The sequence below is a fragment of the Gymnogyps californianus genome, chromosome 4 (genome assembly GCF_018139145.2).
Source record: "Gymnogyps californianus isolate 813 chromosome 4, ASM1813914v2, whole genome shotgun sequence".
Taxonomy (NCBI): domain Eukaryota; kingdom Metazoa; phylum Chordata; class Aves; order Accipitriformes; family Cathartidae; genus Gymnogyps; species Gymnogyps californianus.
Genome location: NC_059474.1, coordinates 61,397,243 through 61,419,399, shown reverse-complemented (window position 1 = coordinate 61,419,399; position 22,157 = coordinate 61,397,243). Strand labels below are relative to the sequence as shown.

Genomic DNA, 22,157 nt, shown 5'->3' with positions numbered 1-22,157 from the left:
GAAACGAGATAAATCCTGCTGTGATCTATGGCAGCTAAAAATCCTGAATTCATAAGCCAAGCTGGGACCTTGCTGCCATCTAAAGCCGGGCGGGGATCTGCATTACCCCTCCTCGACTTGGTGACATGTTCCCGCTCCGGCCTGGCTGACCAGCTGGATTAGCTCACCAATCCAGCTGAAAACCAGCTTTTGGCAAGGTTAGTTTTATTGGGGCTAGATGAGCTTAGTGGCATTTGGAAAGGAGGACAGCAGCAAGTGGATACACCCAGCAACAGCTTCCAACCAAATAAAAAACTTCTGCTGAAAAATGCAGCCCCGGCTGCATCGCGGCACTTTGCAGAATTGCACATGCAGGCAGCAGTATGTAAAAAAAAAAAAAACAAAACACAAAAAAAACCCCAAACAAAAAAAAAACCACACAAAAAAAACCCACAACCAGAATTTGGAAAAAGAGAAAAGTCCAAAGCAAGTTACAGCTTCGCCCCCATTGCATTTCTCAGGCTGTTTCATATTTCCTCCAAGTGTATCAAAAATAACTTTACAGAAACCTTGTGAACTAGAAAAAAAACCTGTTGTTTGGTTCGAACGATTTTGGAGGCTGTTTTTGATTCTCACAACAGTCACTGAAGGGTTTTCATTTGTGCTTGAATCAAAATAATTTGCTTTAGCTCTAACAAGAGGTTCAGATCTGAACTCTGATGTAGCAGTGAGATTTCGATCTGTGCTTGCTTTCAGATTCTCCAGGATGTGCAGGAAAGCAGTGGGAGTCTGGTCACACTCCCGGCACTAATACTGACTTTACACAGGGCCTTGGGGAGGGGAAAAAAAAAAAAAAATAAAATTGCTTTTTAAAATGGAGCTGCATTTTGCGAGATACTGAGGCTTATGTTGCATTTCAATTCTACCAAGTGTTAAAACATCTGGTTAAGTCCTGCTACAGCCAGAGCTCAAGTCCAACAGAGAACAGTTCCCAGCTCCCAAACTGGGGAGTAGGTATTCCTCCGACTACGCCGACTATGCCAGCAGCTCCTTAGTATCAGAGAAGTACCTACTCCTATGCCTTTAAAATGCTAAAAAGTCTGGGGTGCAGGTGTGACTAAATGACTCAAGGGGTTTAAAGTGTTTGAAGATATTACCACATGATGTCCTCAAAAAATCCTCATTAACACACACTTCCACGATGGGCTTTATGGAAGTGCCATTATTTTTCGACCAGGATCGTAGGTACCAACGGCACTGGATCAAATGTGCATACATTTCATGTATTATTTATTAATAGTATGGAACACTATTACTCAAATGGCTCTAAACTAGAATCTTTCCAACTGCAAGCAGAATTTCCTTCGTATAATGTAAAATAATTTTCAGCATTACATGATTTTGTTGCTACTTATAGGGCACAATTAATGGTTAATACAATAAGAAATACATTAAATAGACCATTCTTATTGCATTAGCGTTTGCATCGTGATGCAATTTGCACTGTGTTAGTTCAGTCACTGGCTTCACAGCTACATCTGCACATGCATAATGATTCCTTTAAAATCTATTACAGCTTCAAAGGCAGCATGCACTGAAAAGACAACTTGCCATATTCTTCTCAAAGATGATGAATTTTAAATGAACTGGAGTAATAGTAATCAAAGTATTGATGAATTTAAATTTCCAAGGAAAACATACGGAATATATGCTCTTTCCCACAGGAATGAACAGAGTATTTCCACCACAAAATTTCTCTTCCATGCAAACAGTATAAAAAATTAATAAATGACAGTTGTACAAACTGAAATAGATAGGACATATTTTCTGAGGGAGAAAATTATCTTTGACACCTCTGCAAAAATTTGGTAACTGGGACAAGAAGAATTTCCCCACAGCTGTGCCTGAACACAGGGGAAAGAGCAGCTGAGCCTCTGCATGCCTCGGGAGTTCACCCTGCCACAGAATCTGCTCCAGAATCCAGACCTGGATAATCAGATTCATTTAAAAAAAAAAAAAAAATTTCAAACCCCACAAATTTGTAACAGGCCAAGCAAAAGTCCTGCGCCTGCAGTGCACATTTTTCCCATTTCCGATCACAAGTCAAATTCCTTTCCTCGAGGCTGTGGCACTGGCAGCCAACAGAAACCATCTTTCAACTTGACAGGAACTTACACCAAAAAACGCTAATGCTGGTTCAATTCTTCCCCTTGCAGACAGGCACCATTTCAGCGTTTGTTCCCCAGGTGCAGATATTTAAGAGAGCTCAACATCCTCTGCAGACAGCCATTAAGAGGTATGGAGGAGCAGGTCTCATCACCTCTGTCCCTCCTGAGAGGAGAGCCCTTGTGCTCTCTTGCATCAGTGACAGAATTTTTCTAAGCAGGGAATACTATGAACTTCTGGAGCCTGAAGACCTCCTGACTTCACCTCCCGCCTCACCACGTGAGTCGAGGAAGCAAGGGATGAGGCCAGGACAAGAAAGAGCTCTCTGCAAAGGTATCGACCCCCTGACTCGTTTCTGGTAACTGTTCCAGAGACACGGGCTGACAGTAATTAAAAGGACTTACAGACTGGGCTGGTTTCAAACTCAAATCTTCGGCTGAAGCCACCATAGCCGGCAGCTGTCCGGGCTCGGATCTGGAAGACGTACGCCGAGCCTGGTTTCAAGCCATCTGCTGTAATCGTTGTCTCTTTGGATTTGATGATGGTGTAGCTTGTCTCCTGGTCCTTTTCCCACCCCCCCCCAAAAAACACAAAGTTCAAACACACAAATAGTGGCTCTCAGAGAAGACAGACTCTTAACAACCCCCATAGCAACGTTACAAAGGATGACTGAAATATGCATTTTTGAGGATCTCTTCCTCAAAAACCCCCTCTGAAGGCCCTTTCTGCAGTAGAAAATGTGAGATCTGATTTTCTCTTTTATAATCAATGACTCTAGGAGGTATGAAACAGAGCAGAGGGACTTTCCACCCATAAATGACAAAATGGGGACCAAACCGGCATCTGCAGTAGGAGCAGCTTTCCATTGCTTGGGACGTACACAGCCCAGGGCAATGGAAAGGTTCATCCTACAAAGGTCAATCCCAAGTCATGGGGAAGAGGAAAAAAGTCCCATCGCCTTAGAAAGGGATTTTAATTTATACCAGAACAACTTTGCAGTAATGTAATTAGGCCTAAAAGAGAATAATATATTATACGTTGTACAACTTTATGCTGGCATTTCTAGAACCACGAATTAGACCTTGGGAAGGGAATAATAAACCAAAACTCCAGGAAAATACCTAATTTTGCATTGTTCTTCTGAAGCAACGAACTTGAAGAAAAATTGCTGAAATAAATCTTCATTTACATCAGTTTCTAATGCAAAAGAGTTTCAGTTCTTTGATTAAAATTTCGCTCAAATGCTTGGTAATTACTCTTAGAATTATTTACTGTAACACATAATCTAGACAAGAGCTCATAAATTAAGGTCTACAAACTTGGAAACTGCTTTTTATTCACCATATCCTCTCAGATCCAAATTATTATGAGGTAAACAGGAGTTCTTAGTAATTCTCTACCAAGATTTCTGAATAGCTCTTAGGATCTGAACTGATTTTCTTTTTCTTTTTAATTTAATGGGCAACTTTCCATAGACAGTAATATGCCTGGATAAGGCCCTGGGAATCTCCAAATGTAGGATTACAGATTTTTTCATTGAAGCCTGTAGCTACACAAGACTGTTTTGGAGAAATGTATATACATATATATGCCTTTTTTTTTTCCTTATTAAGGAGCGATTTCTCTTAAAGGAATGCGATCTGACAAAACTCAATTTTCCAAAACATTTCATATAGATCATTCTCATCCCTTGGAAATGAATGCTGCAAATTTACCCTTATAAAGAGCTAAAAACTGAGCGAATATAAATGACAATAGCAACAAACAAGAAGGATTAAGGACAACATCTGAAATCTAACTCAATGACTGGTTAAAAAGCAATAAGTGAATACTAGGTCCCATCTTTGCTTGTATGTCAGCCCAATTAGGTTTTCAATACGCTGTTGGCATCCACAAACATTTAAACACTTGAGCTTTCCTATGGAAAACACTAAGCTTCGCTATCAGCCTGAAAGAAATAAATCAAGACAGCATACACTCGGACTGGCTGTAGCTACCTCCCCCTGAAGGACTTGCACTTAGCGAACTATTTACTGAAGCTATTTAAGACTAGTTCTGGACCACAAATACAACGTTTTAAGCCCCCCCATTTGTTTGAAAACAAACTAAGTAAACCGAACAAACATATGGATTTTTTTGCTTTAATTATCTGCTCATTATCAAGGTTTATAGAGGCTAATCTTCCCAGGCCACTCCACGGTAAAGATTCAATGTGCCACAACAGTTGTTCAAACAAGTTAATAAAAGAATCAGCAATGGATTATTTCCAGCAACAGCATATCCTGATTCTTGCTTTGTGCTTTAATCTTTTTTAAAACCTCAGCCATATTTAAGCCACTCACACATCTTGTGCCCTTGCCCAAGCTCCCTCATCTGCAAAAATAATGTTGATTTTATCCTGATACAGAAGATTTCTGAAATTCTTTCCCCTCTTTGCATGGGGTGCTTGAGCAGGTCCATCCCATGGTCAGAGAAAGAAGAGAGGAGGAGTAAGGACTCAGTCCATGTTCAGTGGTTTGACCTGGGTCATAGACAGAACTAATGGAAGATCTTCCTTAAAACAGAAATTCAGCCCCCCCCCAAAGTGAATTGTGACTCATTTTCATTATTTTCCTCTTGTTATCATATAGAAAGCCTGGCTGTTTCAGAAGAAAAAAGAACACCTTACAATCCCAGCTAAGGCAAGAAACTGCTATTCAGTCAACTCTAGCGAACTTGATTTTTGGAAATCTAAGATTTCCAAAGATCTAAGGCTGCATCGCTCAAAAGATACTATTTAGACAAAGTGCATTTGTTACAGTTTTCATTTAAACTGCATTAATTTTACAGGAAGAGAACAAGTCACCATTTGAAATGAAGACTAGGAGAGGCAAGCTTTGTAGGAAGAGAGAGTGTTTTCCATTAGACTGAGAGCAAGAGCTGGAAAACCCAGGCAAGCTTTTAAGCCAGGATGCCCTCCTTTATATCAGAGCAGATACAATCTCTCCGCAAAATCCTTCTCCTCTCCTTACACTGTGGGTGCAAAATCAAGTGAGAAATTGAAATACCAAAGGCAAGGGATAGCCTGATGTTTCCGGGAGTAGATAGATGCTTGATCCCCAACTCCTCCTATTTTTAACAAATGAGCAGGCTCTATCTTAATGTGATACGGCCGGAGAGGAATCTGACACGCAGATTTAATGTATTTGTTCAAGAGAAGTGGCGCACTAATGGAAAACAACACCCTCATTTCAAGTCTTCCTAATCATTTACTGCAAAATCAATCTGACATTGATTTATGAGTAAAATTGCTCTATTCCCTTCCATGACTCAAATAATTATAACTAAAAGAAGAGGACAGTAAAGAGAAGGTACTTGGGATGCTCAGCAATCAGTCCGTCACACCTTTTCAAAATATTTGATTTCGTATTCCAGGATGATGCCGTTGGGTCGATCTGGCTCCTGCCAGGAAAGGGAGATGCTATTTTTAGTTATCTTCCCTTTTTTCACACTACTGACTGGAGAAGGTGCTGCAAGACAGGAGAAAAACAGAACAGACAAAAACCATGGTTAGTAAGACGGTCTGCCCCTGCCAAAGTCAAACTCGTTAGCACATCCTCAAACTCAAGGCGATCTTTAGCTACTGCAGATCAGCGGGGTCTGTTTTCACCTCGGTGGTATTTGCCCATTTTTAACAACTGGACTCGCAGATCTTCAGCAGCTGAGGATCTGACCAGCATCACCCACCTGAGCAAAGTAACAACATGAACTATCATCATCAGCTTACACATCAACCTTGTCTTTTCAAGCACTTTTCAAACACATCAACCCCACACCTTGCCTTTTCAAATGTGTCAGAATTACATACTGATTACATATTGCTTTCTTTCAGCTGCTTTGAAGGTATGTATTTTTCAGAAGACCTCAGATTATGTGGGCTCCTTAACTATTTATTTTTTGGCTTGTACAGTAGTTAAAGCCTAGGCATCTTTCAGCCCCCTCCTTCCAGAAGCAAGGAACAGGGTAGCAAGGCCATTACAACCTTTAGAATTTAATTGCTCTCCATAAATATCGCTGGGGTGCTACAGCTCGCATAGTGATGCTAATTCCTTGCAAATGGCAACTGTAAAGATTTTAATGGCAATCACAGTTCAGAAGTTTGCGGCGTGCTTGGGGAAGCCACAGCATGAAAGCAGCTATACCAGCTCTGCTTATTATTTTAAGATGCAGCCCTGAAAGGTTATCTGCCTTTTGCAGCACACGTGCATCAGAAACAGGATTGATCCTTTGTTTTTAGTCTGATATCTGCAGAGACTTTTCAAGTTGTGGTTGTTACCACCCCTGCCAGCTCCCTAGCAAAAGTTGCTATGGGCAATGCAACCCTAACACCCCAGGTATTTCATACCAGAGGTTAGGAAACAACACTGAGTGAAAAGGGGATGGGAGAAATTCATAGTCTCTAATTTACAGAGCCAAGAGCAGCTTCTCCAGAGGGAAAACCAGCCCATGCCTGGCCGAGGGCCTTCGACTCACCCTCCGGACAGGCCAGCTCTTGGCAAGGATTACAGGGGGGCTGGGGAGACCCACGGCAAAGACCTTTGTGGCCATACGGGGAACTGAGTGCAAAGAGCAATAGCAAATGACCACATTTTATCTTCCAAAATGTATTTGGAACTATAAAAAAAGACTACTTTTCCTATATGCAGGACTAGCTAATTATCATAACACTAAAAAAAACCCCAAACCATTAAGTAAAATAAAGACAACAAACTAATTTTGCCAGGTCTGATCTTCAGCCAAAAAGAGTAAGGGAAGAGCTCCAGACAATTATCCCTGGACTGAAGGCTAGCAGCAAGCCCTCTCTTTTAAAGCAAGCTCCCGCATCTCAGTCTCTTTTCAGCCCATTTTTCTCACTCCTATTTACTAATCTCTCCCCCACTTGGCTTTTGGAGGATCCTGAAAGGTGTTGGCCATTTCCATATTGTTTTCTGCTGGAGAGCTGGCATCAAGCTGTACAGACAACACTCACTTTTTAGCTGTGCATCCACCACCGTGCTCACAACTGCTCCACTGAGCAAGTAAAAACCACCTTGATTTGAATGATGATCATGTTATCTATGTAGGCACCGCATAGTGATCACCAACAATTTTTCATGCGCAAAACTCACCTTACCCTCGGCTGACGTCCTCCACAATTTTTGGGCTATGTGAAGGCAAATAACAACCTAGACTCAAACTGCTAATCTGGCATAGGACTTTCCATTAATTAATCCAGGTGCCTAAATATGTGTTGCGCATACATGTGCACAGCAAGTTGAGTTGTGCATGTGAGATATACGGTCCGCGCACATGTGTATGGTCAGATGTGTTAGCCCAGAGAAGATACAGCGAGTAGTGAACTCTATTAAAATAGGATGAACTTCCCTTCTAATGCAAAGGGAAGTACATGGTTTTCAGAGGCATCTGAAAACAAGTCTCACTGTAGGGTGGTGGTGCCAAATAACAGGTGGTTCTACAATCCTACTTAAATAGACAATACTGATCACTTCTTATCATGAGCCACTTGGATGCTATATATAGGGGATGGAGACACCAAAGTACTCAGAAAAAGGGACCCATGCCCCTCTGGGACTGTTCTCCACTGCCCCCAAATCCCTGCAATGCCTGTCCCAGGCTTGCAGAGCTGGCAGCAGAGGTCTGGCAGGATGGAGAAAGTCAGAGCTGAGCATTAAACCTTTTTAAACCCCTATTAGCAAAAGCAAACTTGAGAAGTGCAGTGAGGGGAGACCTCAGCCCTCCCTGGTATCAAACACCTCTCAGGAAGGGGAAAACCATGCAATTCTCAGTATCAAGATTGCCTGACCAAATAATGGACTCTTCATCCACTTTATCGAGGTTTCCCGAAATGTTTATAGGACTGAGGCTCACAAGTGCTTTAAAAACAAGAGAACGATGCAAGTGCTCCTGAACTCTGCTGCAAAATCTTTCCCTGGGAAGTTCAGGGGAGTTCAGCTCTCCTTCACACGCAGCAGCACAGTACAACACAAAATGCACCACCAGCCATCCAAAAGTGCCCATCAAACTCCCTACTCCCCTAAAACAGAGCATCCTCTTTAAAAAGCTGTGTGTAAAAAGCTTGGCTAGTTAACAGCTTCATGGACTTAAATCTCTCACCGTGCAAGTCTCTAACATGTTCAATCGTGGCTCTGCAGAATGCTCTGCTCTACCAGGAAAAGGAGGGAAGATAAGAAAATGAGTAACCCAACCCTCAAAGTAAATTAGAAAAGGAGTAACTGTATCCTTTTTGAATCTCCTTCAAAAGAAGCGTTAAAGTGTAACCGTGAGATAAAGGCCAATTAAGTAAATTCAATAAATCCCAGCGGTGCTGGGATGATACGGCAACTACTCTGCATCCTCAACGCACAGAGATTACAACGCTCTGAACTGAAGGAAGGTATAAGTATTTTAGAGTTTTCTTTGTCAAACAAAATGTAATCCAATCCAGGCAAGCGGACAAAGTCTGCAATCATTCCATCTTAAAAGCCTGCAACTGGATACTGTGGTATATGATCTCAGGAAAATAAAAGGATTACTTGAGATTTGCTTTTCAAAGGTCACTGCTTCCGCAAGGGCAGCATCCTCTTAATAGAAAGAAGTCAAGCCATGGAGCACTTCCATTTGGAGTACAACATGTAAAAAAATAAATTCACATTAAGAGTGAAGATACATAAAGCTGTAATCTCCCATGTTTCTTATGTAAGCAGGCAGAAGTCTTGTTCAAATCCCTGCCTTGACACTACAAAGGGTGGATGTACATCATGAATTGTTCACATGTTGCTTTACAAGTAATCTGCACATATGCATTAATTTCTCAGCAAGACACTCAAAATCAAACAGGGATATTACATCATTTATGTTTATGTTTGCCATTCATGAAAACAGCCATGCGTGTGATGAAAGCAAACAGAAGATGTAACAAGGTGTGAAATTGCTAATGTACATTTTTGCTTTCCTGAGACCAAAATTAATCAGGAAGCAAATAAAAGCACAGAAAACTGATTTTACCTTTTTTTGTTCTGTTTCTAGCATTTCTTCAGAAGAAAAAGGGGACATACCAAATAAATAAATTAAAGTTTCTGCAGAATATGCATCATTAGTCACATCTGAATAACTACAGGAGATGATTTCCTGAGGATTAGACCTTTTAGGACATTCTTCCTCTGCAACCTTTGATAATGACATTAGCACTGAATTAGCCATCTAGGCACCAAACCCAGTATTTACAACATACTGTGCTGTGTCCCACTAACATCTAACATACAATGATACTTAGTGGAATAAAATGTTAATTATATTTTAAGAGAAACTAATGTTATCAGGTGAATGACCACTGCACCAAGATAAAACAAATAATCCAGTTTCTACATCTCATGGTCTATCTAATGCTCTCTCCAGCCCAATTACTTTTGCCTCGGTATTTTTCACTCTGGCAGAAACAACAGCTAATGGCTCCCCATCTCACCCTTAGCCCCACAGCCAGTGAAGTTTTCCACTTCTGATAAAAAAAAAAAAGTAATAGCTCCCTTCACCTTCGGTGCAAAAAACAAGCCACCAGCCCAGGACCTTCAATCCAGCTTTAACTTCTGCCAGGACAGATCCTCACTTGGAGCAACCCAGAGTAGCCCAGGAAGAGATACTGATTTACATGGGCAAAGGGGCTGGCAGCTCTCCTTCCTTTGGCTCTCCAGCTATCTGGGCTTCAGGCCCCTTTCCAAAGACAACTAAGACATCAAAGAGGAAGATCCTGCTGCTACCATCTCTGTCCTGGCTGCTGTTATAGACATCTATGACATAGATGTCATATAGACATATGACATATATATATAGATATAGACATCACCTTTTATAGACATCTATGCTATGGATTTTCATGTGTTTTTCATGCGTTTGCAATTTCTTTTACTGTGATTACATTTCTGTATGTGCAAACGTTTGGGATCTAACGCTTCAGACCTTGCAATACACCTTGGAGTTCCTTCCTCCATGTGATACGATGTTTCTTTTGCAGTCTGAATTTATGCCAGAAGATTTAAGTCAAATTCATGCTTGTGATTAACTCAATACCTTCACCTGTCATCATATAACCAACTAGTTATGCTATCATTAATGCACTTATAAAGCCAGGTTTAATTGAAGAAAATGAAACCTGTATCAGAAGTGTAACCACAAGACAAGTAATTCTGGTTCCACTTCAAAAGCCTGGTATACTGCAATTTTTCACTCAGTTTCTAATTAATGACATTATTGAATTTTTTTAATCAGGCCTTTGGTGACTTCAGAGTTTGGAGCAAGACCTGCATTATTCACCAAGTCACACTAAAGGCATGTGAAATTGCAGATGGCTTCAAGCAGTAGATTCATTTTAAACAAGATACATACATTAGTTAAAACAGAAACACTGTTTTGAGAAGAAAAAAAAAAAGACTTCACTGTATTACCTCTTTGCATTTCTGTATAGAAATGATATACTTTTAGAAAAGCTCAACAGCCAATGGCTCCCTAAGAGTACTTTTACTGTGGATATTATACCTGGGTCACAATTTAGTGTTTAAGTCATAATTTGACTTCTGTGCTGCAATTTTTAATATCCCAAACGTACCCCAGTTTGCCTGATAATGGCTTTCAAAACTCTTTGTCCCTTGAGGACAAGCAGTTGCAAACCATGCCTGGCTAGTTAGGCAAACAGGTTGGACCCCAATTTGCAGGTGCTTGTAAGTGCTTCTGAAAACTGAGTCCAGGGAATGAAAGGTCCTTGGACTACGTAGCATTAAATGCCATTTCAATTCTATCTGAGATCTTACATGGGATTTCAATGATGCACAGGCCCTAAACAATGCATGGGGGTAAATTTTAGCCCCAGGATTAAACCCAAACACCTTGCCAAATACAAGCCCAATCCTAAAAACACAGTTCATATATGGAGATCCTCTTCTTTCAAATGATTTTTCAAGGTATCTCTTGAGTAGATGGGGACTTCACACTGGTCCTTTTCACACATCAAATATCAAAACGAGAACACAATCTTCAAATTTCCTTGGCAACGAATATATAGTGTTTCTTCATATCTTCTGCTTCCCAAGACAAACACCTGAGGTAAATGCCAGGTCTTAGACCAATTTACAGTCTCCGTTACCTACCTCCATTTTGAATGCCTCCGAAACCTGAGATACCTTGACGTGTGCCTTGAAACGAAAGAGGTCACACAAGAGAGAGGAACATGATTCAAGCACTCAGTGACCCCGACAAAAGGCAAGGCCCCATTTTTGTAACATGAGTCCACAGCTAAACCAAGCAACCAGATTTATCTCATATGAAAAGAGGTGATCTTTCAGGTGGTTCCCACCCCAGTCCCTAAAAGATTAAATGCAGCTCCTTGAGCTCGACAGCAGGACATGACTTGAAGCCCAAGCTGGTCACAGAGCCAAGGTGGTCCCAGACCTTGCTGCCTCCCAGCTGGACACAGGGTTGGGTTCGTGCAAGGTGAAACTCAAATTGCTGCCTAATTCTCTTGGAGAGCCTGTTCTTTCTTTGACAAAGCTTTCCTCAGATAATTTCTCTCTAGACTTCTAACTGTTGGACCTAAGATACCAGAAAAGTACCTTTGCTAAAGGCAAAGAGAGCAGGATGGATGCTGTGGTTTTGTGGACACTACTAACCCGATGCTTTTAATTACCAGCAGCCCCACTACAGAGAAGTGCTCATGGTTGGAAGATACAAAACAGAAAAAAAACTTTTACAGAGATAACAGAAGTTATCTGCGTGCAATTTGCATTAGCACAGGATAAACAGTCAATCTCTTACTTCTGATCTGTGTAACAGCTCAGGAGATATGCCTGGTTAGACTGGGACTGCAATGCACCAGCGTGGTCTAAGGCTTCAAGATTTACTGTGCCCCAATACCCTGTTCTTGCTGTAATTCCACTGCACTAGCACAACTTGGGGGAAGGAGGGGTGCATGCATGCTAAATTCACCTAATTCAAGGCCGCCTTTTCTCTGAGCATCTCCTGGAGAAGCTTGCAAGGAGAGAAACAGCAAACAGAAAACCCAAGGGAAACCAAGTATCTTCTGTTTCACAGCGACTAGCTAACATCAACTGATCCACCCACAAGGACCTATTGCTTCTTGCCGCAAATCTTTTGATGAACGCTCCATGATATTTAGCTACTCCTATAAAACGGTATTAAAAGAACAAACAGCAAGAGAGCAGTATTACTGTGTGTACAAAATCACTACTCAAATCCTCATTACATTAACTTGTATTATGAAAATGTATCTATAAAATATACTTTGCTATTAAGACTAGTTACTGTTTATTGATGCATAAGTTATGAAAACAATAAAATGCATAGCTTTAAAGTGTTTGTATGCAGTCTTTTCCTCTTATTCAAAATATGGTGTTAACTGTAAGAAAGCGGGGCTCAACACATACTCCGCGAAGGTCAGCAGATGCAGCCAATGCAAGCTTTGCCATTCACAAAACATTTTGCCTTAGCAAAGTATTGCTAAGGCTCACTGAAGCGCCTGCCTTTGTGGAGACAACCTAGGCAGGCATAGCAACGTCTCAGCTCCGGCACTCCTTTCTGTATGCCCTGTTGCTGACTACACAAATATTTCCAAAAATCACTGCTTTCACCACAAAAAAAAGTAAATAACTTCTAAAAAATTTAGCATAATGAAGCTATGCCATGACACAGCTATCACATGTTGCAATTGCAACAGGATAACCAGCAGAGCCTAAAGACATCACAGAATCTGGGCACTAAACTATAGAGCCTTTGGGGCAAGACTACTTTGTCATTCCTCACGTGCGCACCACCCCATATACAACACAGCCAGAATATTTAATGGCATCTATCATATATCACTGCCATCTCCAAACACTGCATCATCTTGGGCAAGACTCTTAAAAGCACATGATTTCAAAAAATAAATTGGATTCTTTTCATTTGCCTTCTGTTTACGGAGTTGTACAGACATGCTTTTGGCTCCTGGCAATCACAGATGCGAGACGTACTCCTAAAGAGTGGAAGCTGCCTCCAGATTCCCATGACTTGTAGACACAGGGCTTTAGGAAAACATGACCAGATATCACAAGAGAAAATTGCAGGTGATACGAACCCCGCCCCGGCAATCTTAAAAGTTGTAAATGAGAACAATGGCATTAGCGGTAGTTTGTCTCCAGATAGCACGAGCTAACTAGCACTGTCACCATTGGAAATGCCCACTGTTGGGATGTAGAGAAATGAGAAATGTCGTGGCATTTCAGTTGTCAAGAAATCCTCCATACTCTGTTATTTTCATTTCTTTTGTGATTTCTGAGAAGACTTACCACAGACAACTGTAGAATATTGAGCACACTCATCTCGAGGGAGGGGAAGTATTACCTCCAGCTTGTTCACTCAACAAACACATTCAATGTCTTATCAGGAACATCAGTGTATGAGAATTTTAAGGACTGTCTATATAACAAAAGCTACAAAGGGCTCCATGCTCTGTAACATCAATCGAGGTAATGTTTTGCCCCTGAAACCTGAATGCTTGCAAACACTCACCTGTATTTTGCAGGGACTCCAAAGCCAGAGTCACAGACACCGTGGTGCAAAATCCCCTTCATAAAGCTACAGACTGTTTAAAAAAAAAAAAAAATTTTAAAAACTGGCCCGGCAAGACTGGCCATGGCCATAATTCACTGTTTGGGAAACTTCTTCCCAATTGCCAGGCCTAGCGTACATTCATTTGTACTTACAGCAGCATCAGCCCTGAGTCCTGCACAGACAGTTCCTGTTGGGCTGTAATTTATCCTGATCCTGGGAAGGGAGAGGGAGACATTAGGGTATCACGGTTTGCCTGGCCTCAGTGAAAAGGGCTCTCTGCTGTCCCTAGCAGGTGCTTGCACCCGAGGCCGAGGCGTACCCAAGACAAAGGGTTGCCGGAGCAGGGAAGAGAGGCGTGAAGGAGTATCTTCCTATAGGGGGCAGATCCACAGGGAATTGCAATACCTGGTTTTGGTTTTTCTAGGGCTTCTGGAAATCAAGATGTTAAGTTTTTCTCAAAGCTGGGCAACAGTCTGTGGTTAAGGCCAGAGCCAGATTCCTTCATGCCACAGAAGAGCTGTAATTTCCCTATATTCCATTAATGGTTTATTTGTGAAACCTAAGAATAAATACCATCGACTCACAAGACTCTTACTATAAACTCACTCCTAGCAAGGTGATAAGGACTCCAGCTCTGATCCATCAAAGCGCTTTGGGAAAATGCTTAACTTTAAGCGCATGACTACTACCACTGCTGTCAGCACTTTGCTGGATCATAGCCACAGGGCTCAGCATTTTGCAGTAGAATCCTCATTATTGAGTGCATTTATCAGGTTCGCTTCCAGCACACTTACCAGCACCCCTCCTATCATTAATAACATAATATCTCATTTGCATTTAAGCAAAAGCTTCCTTTTAAAAACCACACACCATTAAAAACAAAACAAAACCAAACCATAGCTACTGAATAAAATGCATAAAATGTGCATGTTCCTGCTCCCTACCATAATTCACCTTCTTAATTCCTATACTGGCTCCTTTCTTCATACAAGACTTGCTGCATCCTTCTTCCAGCTGCTATCAAACTCTAAACCCAGTAAATTCATGGACCATTTTTAAACTGCGTGGGAAATTTCCTTCTCTGCCAAGCCTGCCACTCTGTACGATACACCAATCAGTCTTGCTGATGAATTCTAATATTAAAGCCAAATTACTAAACACTCCAGTGAAATCAGAGGCGGCCAAATAAATTCCTTATGTTTCCACTTGAAGAACAGCTACTGAAGAGGTGCAGCAGGTCAGAAGAAATAACGGGCAAAGTCCTTAACTCCTGTGGTAGCTAGTTTTGGATTTCCTATGGTACTCAGTCCCTCCTACCACCACCGCTCTTCTCTCACATCTCATTCATAAATGGGAGAAAAGCACAAGCCCACCACCTTTGACAGGACCCTGAGCTGGCCAGAGCTTTGCAGAACCACGGTCCAGACCTTTTCCATAAGCAAGTTCCCCAATGAAAACCAGAAGGCTTGAAATAAGATTATTTAAAAAAAAAAAAAAAAAAAAAAAAGTATCAAACAGGTTACATTAGAACAAAAACCCAGAACAGTAAAAACTCAAAGTGACTAGAGCTGAAATGGAAAGGTTTATATACCTATGGTTATATATACCTGTGATCCATAAACCCACTCCCACCCTGTCCTTGGTTTCAGGCTGACAGTAGCTTTTCTGAATCAGGGCAAACGCTGCCCAGGCTATCACTGTTTTTAAGGGAAATGGCAGACAAATAGAGACAAAATCTAACAGATCTTACCCTTGCTGCCAACCTCGACATCCTGCCCAGTTTTTTGGCACTTAAGTGTGACCATGGGTACAGTTTGCCCTAAAATCTCAGGTTCCAAACACTGAAATGAAGCTAACTAGCAAATGCGGCACAGATCAAAGTGCACTACAGATGCTTGAGAAAACATCTCTTGATACTGCCAAGGGAAATTCAGGTACCTTCAGCTTCCTAAGGGTAACTTTTGCAGTGTGAAACATGGGAACATGCAATGCCCCTTTGGAAGGAAGGAAGAAGAGCTGCAGCTTCAACCCGGGGCTTCCCAGGAGGCAGAGAAGTGATTTATCGGGTCCTTGGGGAGAAGTGGAAAGTGCTTGAGGGAGCTGGCAGCTCTGTACTGTGCCCCATTTTGAATGTCAGGAAAAACAGTGCATTTTGAGGGAATCCAAGAGGGAATCAGAGAACAAGCACAAGCTGAGAAAACTACGAACAGAGAGTGAAAGAAGCAGAGCTTCCGGGGAGTCCCAGGGAAGAGACTGAAAGAGAACATAAGTCTACAAATAAGTAAAAGGCTGCTGTCTCTGGAGCAAGACAAGCACAGAATTAAATTTAGGAACAGCTTTCTAACAATAAAAATAATGAAGCACTGGGAAAAATCACCCAGTGAACCTGTGGCATCTGTGTCTTTGGAGGTTTTAAAGCAGGTTAGATGAGCACATCCTGAGATCCTTCCAGACACATGGCTCTACAAAGGCAGCTGGGCATCATAAGGTGAGTGACAAAAATAAAAAGGATCTTGAAAGGCAGAGATCTGGGAGACATATATTTTGTGCCATTTACCAGCCTGCACATTTGTGCCAGGAGATGTTAAGGAAAAATCTAAATTGTTGAAAGCGGCTAGTTGCACAAAAGGATGGCACTGGGATAAAAGCATCGGACCAGAGGAAATAATACTTTGCTTTCCGGCTCTGCCAGAGACTCGTAGCGTGACCATGGGCAAGTCACTTCATCTTTCCCTGCTGTTATCTGTGCAATGAAGATAATGATAATTCCTTTATCTATTTTGACTTGAGGGGCAGGAACTAACTATTCAGATGCTGCCAGCACAATCTTTGCTTTGGCCTGCAGGCACTGCTGTAAGGCAAATAAAGAAAAGAAAGAATACCTGCAAGCATTACTCCTGGCAGCCAGCTTCTTCTATTTAAATCACAAGCAACTTAGCGATACCACACTGAGCTCAAACATGGAACAAAAATCCTACATGAGTGACAAAAAGGAAAATTACAGGGAAATTTGTGGTAAAGGCTTATTTTCATAATTTAATAACTCTCTCCAACTTCTGTTTCCAAGCAGAAGCACTAGTTGTGTGCTAAAAAAACGAGCATTGTGTAAAATTGCTTTGCTGAGGCGAACTGCAGAGATCACGACCGAGCAACACAAAGCCCAGGATGAACATCAGTGTTTTGAATGGGATAAATGCAGCTGCATATGAAAGCATGGCTCTTGACTCTCCCGCCCTGCAGAGGCATTACCTTCCTGCAGGAAGCAAATACAGACTCTCTTTTGACAAAATATGGCAAGCTTTTCCAGTCCAGTTGGTTTCTGAAGGTGTTGAAAAGGATTTAGAGACATACTCAAGAATACTCCAGAACACTTCTGACATGAAAACCCAATTTACAGACTGTACAGGGACTCTCTAGTCCAATTTGTCCCCTCTGCTGCTGACAGGGTATGTCCTAAGCACTTGCCTACTCAGCTGGATCACCATGGGCTCTGGAGGTTGGGGCAATGCTACGGGAACAGGAAAATAGCCCGAGCATCCGAGGGTAGGATTGCTATCCAGAAGCTAAATGGTCCCAACAGAGATTTCAGATGTTTTAAATTGTATTTGCACATACGATGCATAAATGGACATGTCTTTAGCTTCTCCTCAGCATCAGAGCTGTGGTCAAACAGGTTTCTGTCTGCAACACGCTGCTTAACGCTATCTACACTGGTTGGTGGCTGGTCCTCCTGCAACAGTATTTTTCACTGCTTTGTGGGTATGACTGATCAAAAATTAGGTGAGATATACGCACACAGGATAGAAGAGTGGGAATTTTCTGCCTTCTTGGCTTGCATTTCCAACAGTGCCGCTCTCTGAAGCATCAGGGAAAAAAAATGAACCACAAATCCACATTTTACATCCATCCACCTCCTGGCTGCGAAACAAAAACGGGGACTTCACTATTCCTAGATGTGGCTAGGAAGAGGCTTATAGGAATCAAGCAACTTATGGCTTCAGAGTAAGCATTTGTGAAGCTGCACTCTCAAATATATCTTCAGGCTTTGGTGACATTGTCTTATCCAGCATTCCCAAGCCTCATTACAGGAAGATGGAGGCGAGACAAGTCTCACTGCATCCAGATCCCTCTTTTGGTTCACAACCACTATAATAGGGCTACAGATCTGTTGTTGGCAAGTTCTCCCTATACTGATCACTCACCTTCTCTCAGCTTCGTAACTGCTACAAGAGAAAAGGGGATTTCAACATGATCAGTCACTTGGGGTTCCTCCTTCAAAGGAGCTTCTTGGCTCTCTTCTCCAACTTGGACCAGGGGATGTCTTGGATAGACCTAAGCAAGTGCCCTACTTCTTCCAACTCTCTCACTTTCATCTTTATTCGGTGTGTGGACTAGACCACCAAAAAGTTTAGTGAGGAAATAAAATACATATATGCATGTCTCCATACATGCAATACATAAAACACTTCCCTGTTTGCTATTACCCTGCATGTTTATGACTCCCCCTTGACAAACCTTCATGCTGCAAGTGCTCACCTCATCCAGTGGCTGGCTGAAATTGTGCCTTGAGGACAGCTGAAAGTAGTCCAAACAAGGCAGGTGACAGGATGGGGTGGCTACTAGAGCTTACTGCAGAAATACCAGCTGCTCACAGGCATTTGTCTGCATCCTTCACAGGTCTGTGATGGCGTTAGCTCCCACTTGCTCTTGGAAAAAAGCAGTTTACAGCACCACTGAGGGCTACCCATCCAGTACAGGTGGGAGTTCATTAAGGTTTTCCTTCAGATGACTTGAGTCATCCACAGGGCTGTCATCTCAAGATCAGACGTGTACAACAGTTTGTCCGCATGGGGCCAGGGCTCAAGCTACTTAGACTGAAGAGCCAGAAATTGAACCCTACGAGTTTCTCCACTATTCTATTCCCCAGGACGCTGCCTATCAGGATGACTTCTCTCTCCTTAAATGTGCCCTGCATAAACGTGAGATGATAACAGTAAGTGGCATTAAAAACGTGAATGATGAATGCTATGCATCAGGCAGGATGATTAAATACCTACGTGTAGATTCTGGGACATATTAGCTTCTCCGCCTTCTGACATGATAATTGATCATCCCTAATCTATGGCAGAAACAAAACAGAGATTACCTCCTCAAACAATTCAGCTTCTATTCTCCTTTGTTTATTCCCCCTCCCCCGCTTCTATACAAGGTGAAAGCCCATTAACTAGCTCTAACTGTTTTTAATTCAGTGGTATTGAAAACGGGATCCTAGCAAAACATGTAATTGATCCCGTTTTTACAGGACCGCCTTCCAAGGAGTAGCAAAGGTGAAGCATTCACATTATCAAGGTCACTGCAGTGAATGCAAGAATAACAGAGACTTGGATTTGCATCAGGATTCAATTACAGTGAAGTATTCAACTGTTGCTAGACGGCCCCCCAAAATATGAGAAGTACTCTAAGAGAGCTATACACAGTTAAGCGGGCTTAACAAAAAGAACAGTATTTAAAACGGTTTAGTTAAAACTCTGTACAAATACGCTGGACTCAACCAGATCGTGTTTTATGCTCATTTAACTTGAATTCGCAAATTTATAGGCAGCAGGTAAACCAAGATCATCAATTTTAAATCAATGTCCCTAGATTTTAAGGCCAGCAGAGATAATTTAGCCCTCCCACAAAACACCACTGAGTTTTCATCTTCCTTTAAATCAATAACGATTCACCCCTGGGGGCAGATTACCAAACTTCACCATGCAGTGACTTGCTGGAGTACTGCACATATTGCCCTGTGTCCTTAATTACAAAACCACATTTATATCTAATAGTGATGTCTGCTTGGGTAAATGAAGGGCATAATTTCAAAAAGGGAGTAAACTTGATTAAAAAAAAAAAAACAACATTTTAAGAGATAACTGAACTTTGTTCTAGAAATTAGTATGAAGACAAAAATATATATTAAAAAAAAATCAATACAAGTTACTTGCTAAGAACCTGAAAAACAAAATAGAAAAGGACACTTTTAAATATAGATATACAAACATGCACAATTCCATGAGTTATCCAGAAAAAAAATCAAGAAAAGCCTTAAATAAGGGTGTATGCTTCAAGTGTGCTTTTAAAAGTTGAATGTCCCTTGAAGACTGTCAGTGAATTTCCAAGCACTTTGGCAACATTTATCAGTCTATAAAAATTATAAAAACAGTCTGATTTTAAAAAGCCTGCAGATGCTGAACTATCACATCTGATCAGCGTGAACTGTCCACATGTATTTTTATACTATATCGCACTACAGCGTACAGAATCCAGCTCTATGGATTACCCTCCCACAGGCCTTTTTCTACCAGTGATGAATGCATCTGAGAACAGTGGAAATACATTTTTCTCAGTGTTATCATCCATTCAAAACGTTACATAGCTAAGAAAAAAGAAAAAAAAATCCCATCCGATCGTACAGCTGCCAAGCAACTGCTTGCAGAGACATATATTACTTCATGCCGTACGCAATCACTTTATTTATTGTACTCCAACCAAAATTACTCAAGCCATTAATGCCTGTCTAACTTCTTGTGCATTGCTCTGATAAGAACTTCATATTACTTCTTTCTCCTGCTAAATGAAAGGCACGCTGACCATGTAGGCACATCTTACCTTGTATCTCAAGAAAGATACTGCTATCATCCTCGCATGGTTTCCGCTTAGTCTTGTATCTGCCGCATAAATATGGACTGTGAGTTCCCACTGGCATCACTGGGGTGCTGCTCATTTTAAAGCTGCTGGAGCTAGCTGCATTCTCTTTTGTTTATTCTGAGACTATGGCCTTTAAAGCCTGGATGTGACATTTAAAAGGGCCATTAAATGCCATATCCTCTCGACCATGAATCTTGTCTAACACAGCAGTATATTATAATCTCAGTGATCTAATTCTCGAGATCATCTCTTTACTGACAAGACCCAGGATGGTCACTATGGTAAAGCTCTGGGAACTCAAAAAAATATCTCAGTCACTGACCCAATAATACATCTGATGCTCTCTGCTTCATCTTTTCCTTGGTAAGGCATGTCAAATCATACACTACGACTATATACTAAATGACCTGGGAAAAAAGATTTTCAGAAAATTGTGAAAAAAAAAGCAGTTCTGCAAGACACTGCATTGTTAAAAGAATGAAAATCAAAATGACTATATTTTCATGCACCAGAGAATCTTGCTTTCTCAACACCCTGCGGAAAAATTTATGTTTAGAGCCAAAATTTCTAGAGCCCAAACAGAAACACAAGCAGCAGCTGTGAAGACATCCAGAGTAACAAGTGGGAAGATCAAATCTACCTGAGACATCAGGCCATACCTTGCATTCCTCTGCATGAGAGACTACTCGCCGACTTCATCAGAAGTAGCTTCCATACAACTAAGACAAGAATGTGATCCACTAAGGGAAGGGGAAGCATAATATATCCTTCCAGGTACTGAATTAGCCAAAGCAACAAATGAAACAGAAGACCACTTGGACCTACGGTCAGCTGCAGATTAACACAGAAAAAATTTACTCTTCCATTTTGGAAGAGATCCTATCTATGGTCTTGTACTGTTCAGCAGTCCTCATCAGGAAGGACTCAGATGTACACCAAGATTCAATCCCTAACCCTGTATTCCTGCGCAGAGCACTAAAAAGTAGTCAAGAAACATGGGGCAGAAAGGGGAGGACACAAATAAACTAAGTTAACTTTATGGCTCAACCTCGACTCCAGCGAAGTGCAGTGCCACCAGACCCTAGTGACTTTTGGTCTCTTCCTGGCCCTGCTGCTGAACTGTTGGTGACCTCGGGAAAAATCACTTCACTCTCTCTTGCAGCCTGTAAAACATGCAGGAGGGATGTTCATGTCCCTCACAAAGCACCACGAGGTTCACAGTTAACGTGTTCTGCTGAAGTGCATACAACCTCATCTTTGGCAGTAGCTTTAGGCCTGTGGCTGAAACAATCTCTCCCCTGAGATCCTCCTTGTCCATCCCTTCCTAAACACATTTAATTAAAAAGCCCTAAGTGCTGAGCTGCTAATGATGATCTTTTATTGAAAATCCTCTTCACTTGGCAAGTCGTCCCTGTCTTATTCCTAGCCACGACTTCCAGTCTTGCTTATTTCCGCAATAAGCTGCTTCTATACCTATACTTTCTTTGATGGGCTGACAAGAGAACAGGTTTAATTCCCAACAACAATTTTTTCATTTAAGGCTGCAGAGCCCTGCGCCTGTGACACGTGGCTGGGGTTATTTCATAGGCAAGCCTCTTCCCAGCGGCTCCCAGGAGTCCAGGTTTCTCTCCTCCAATGCTGGCATGCAGAAATACCCTGCACAACAGAGCTCAAATGGAGATGAACAC

At 41.6% G+C, this 22,157-nt stretch overlaps 1 protein-coding gene across 11 annotated transcripts in view; it reads right to left on the bottom strand.

Annotated features, from left to right (window-relative positions):
* The window catches only part of EPHA5 (EPH receptor A5), a 209,362-nt gene that overhangs the window by 46,951 nt on the left and 140,254 nt on the right, over positions 1–22,157 (bottom strand). For 10 of the 11 annotated variants that reach the window (XM_050896101.1, XM_050896099.1, XM_050896100.1 and 7 more), the window contains 2 exons: positions 5,530–5,654; positions 2,550–2,709 (listed from right to left, as the gene is read on the bottom strand). The exons of the other annotated variant lie outside the window; for it this stretch is intronic. In XM_050896101.1, the coding sequence (XP_050752058.1) occupies positions 2,550–2,709; positions 5,530–5,654 (285 nt within the window). The remainder of the gene's footprint in view (positions 1–2,549; positions 2,710–5,529; positions 5,655–22,157) is intronic. 11 annotated transcript variants of the gene reach the window in all.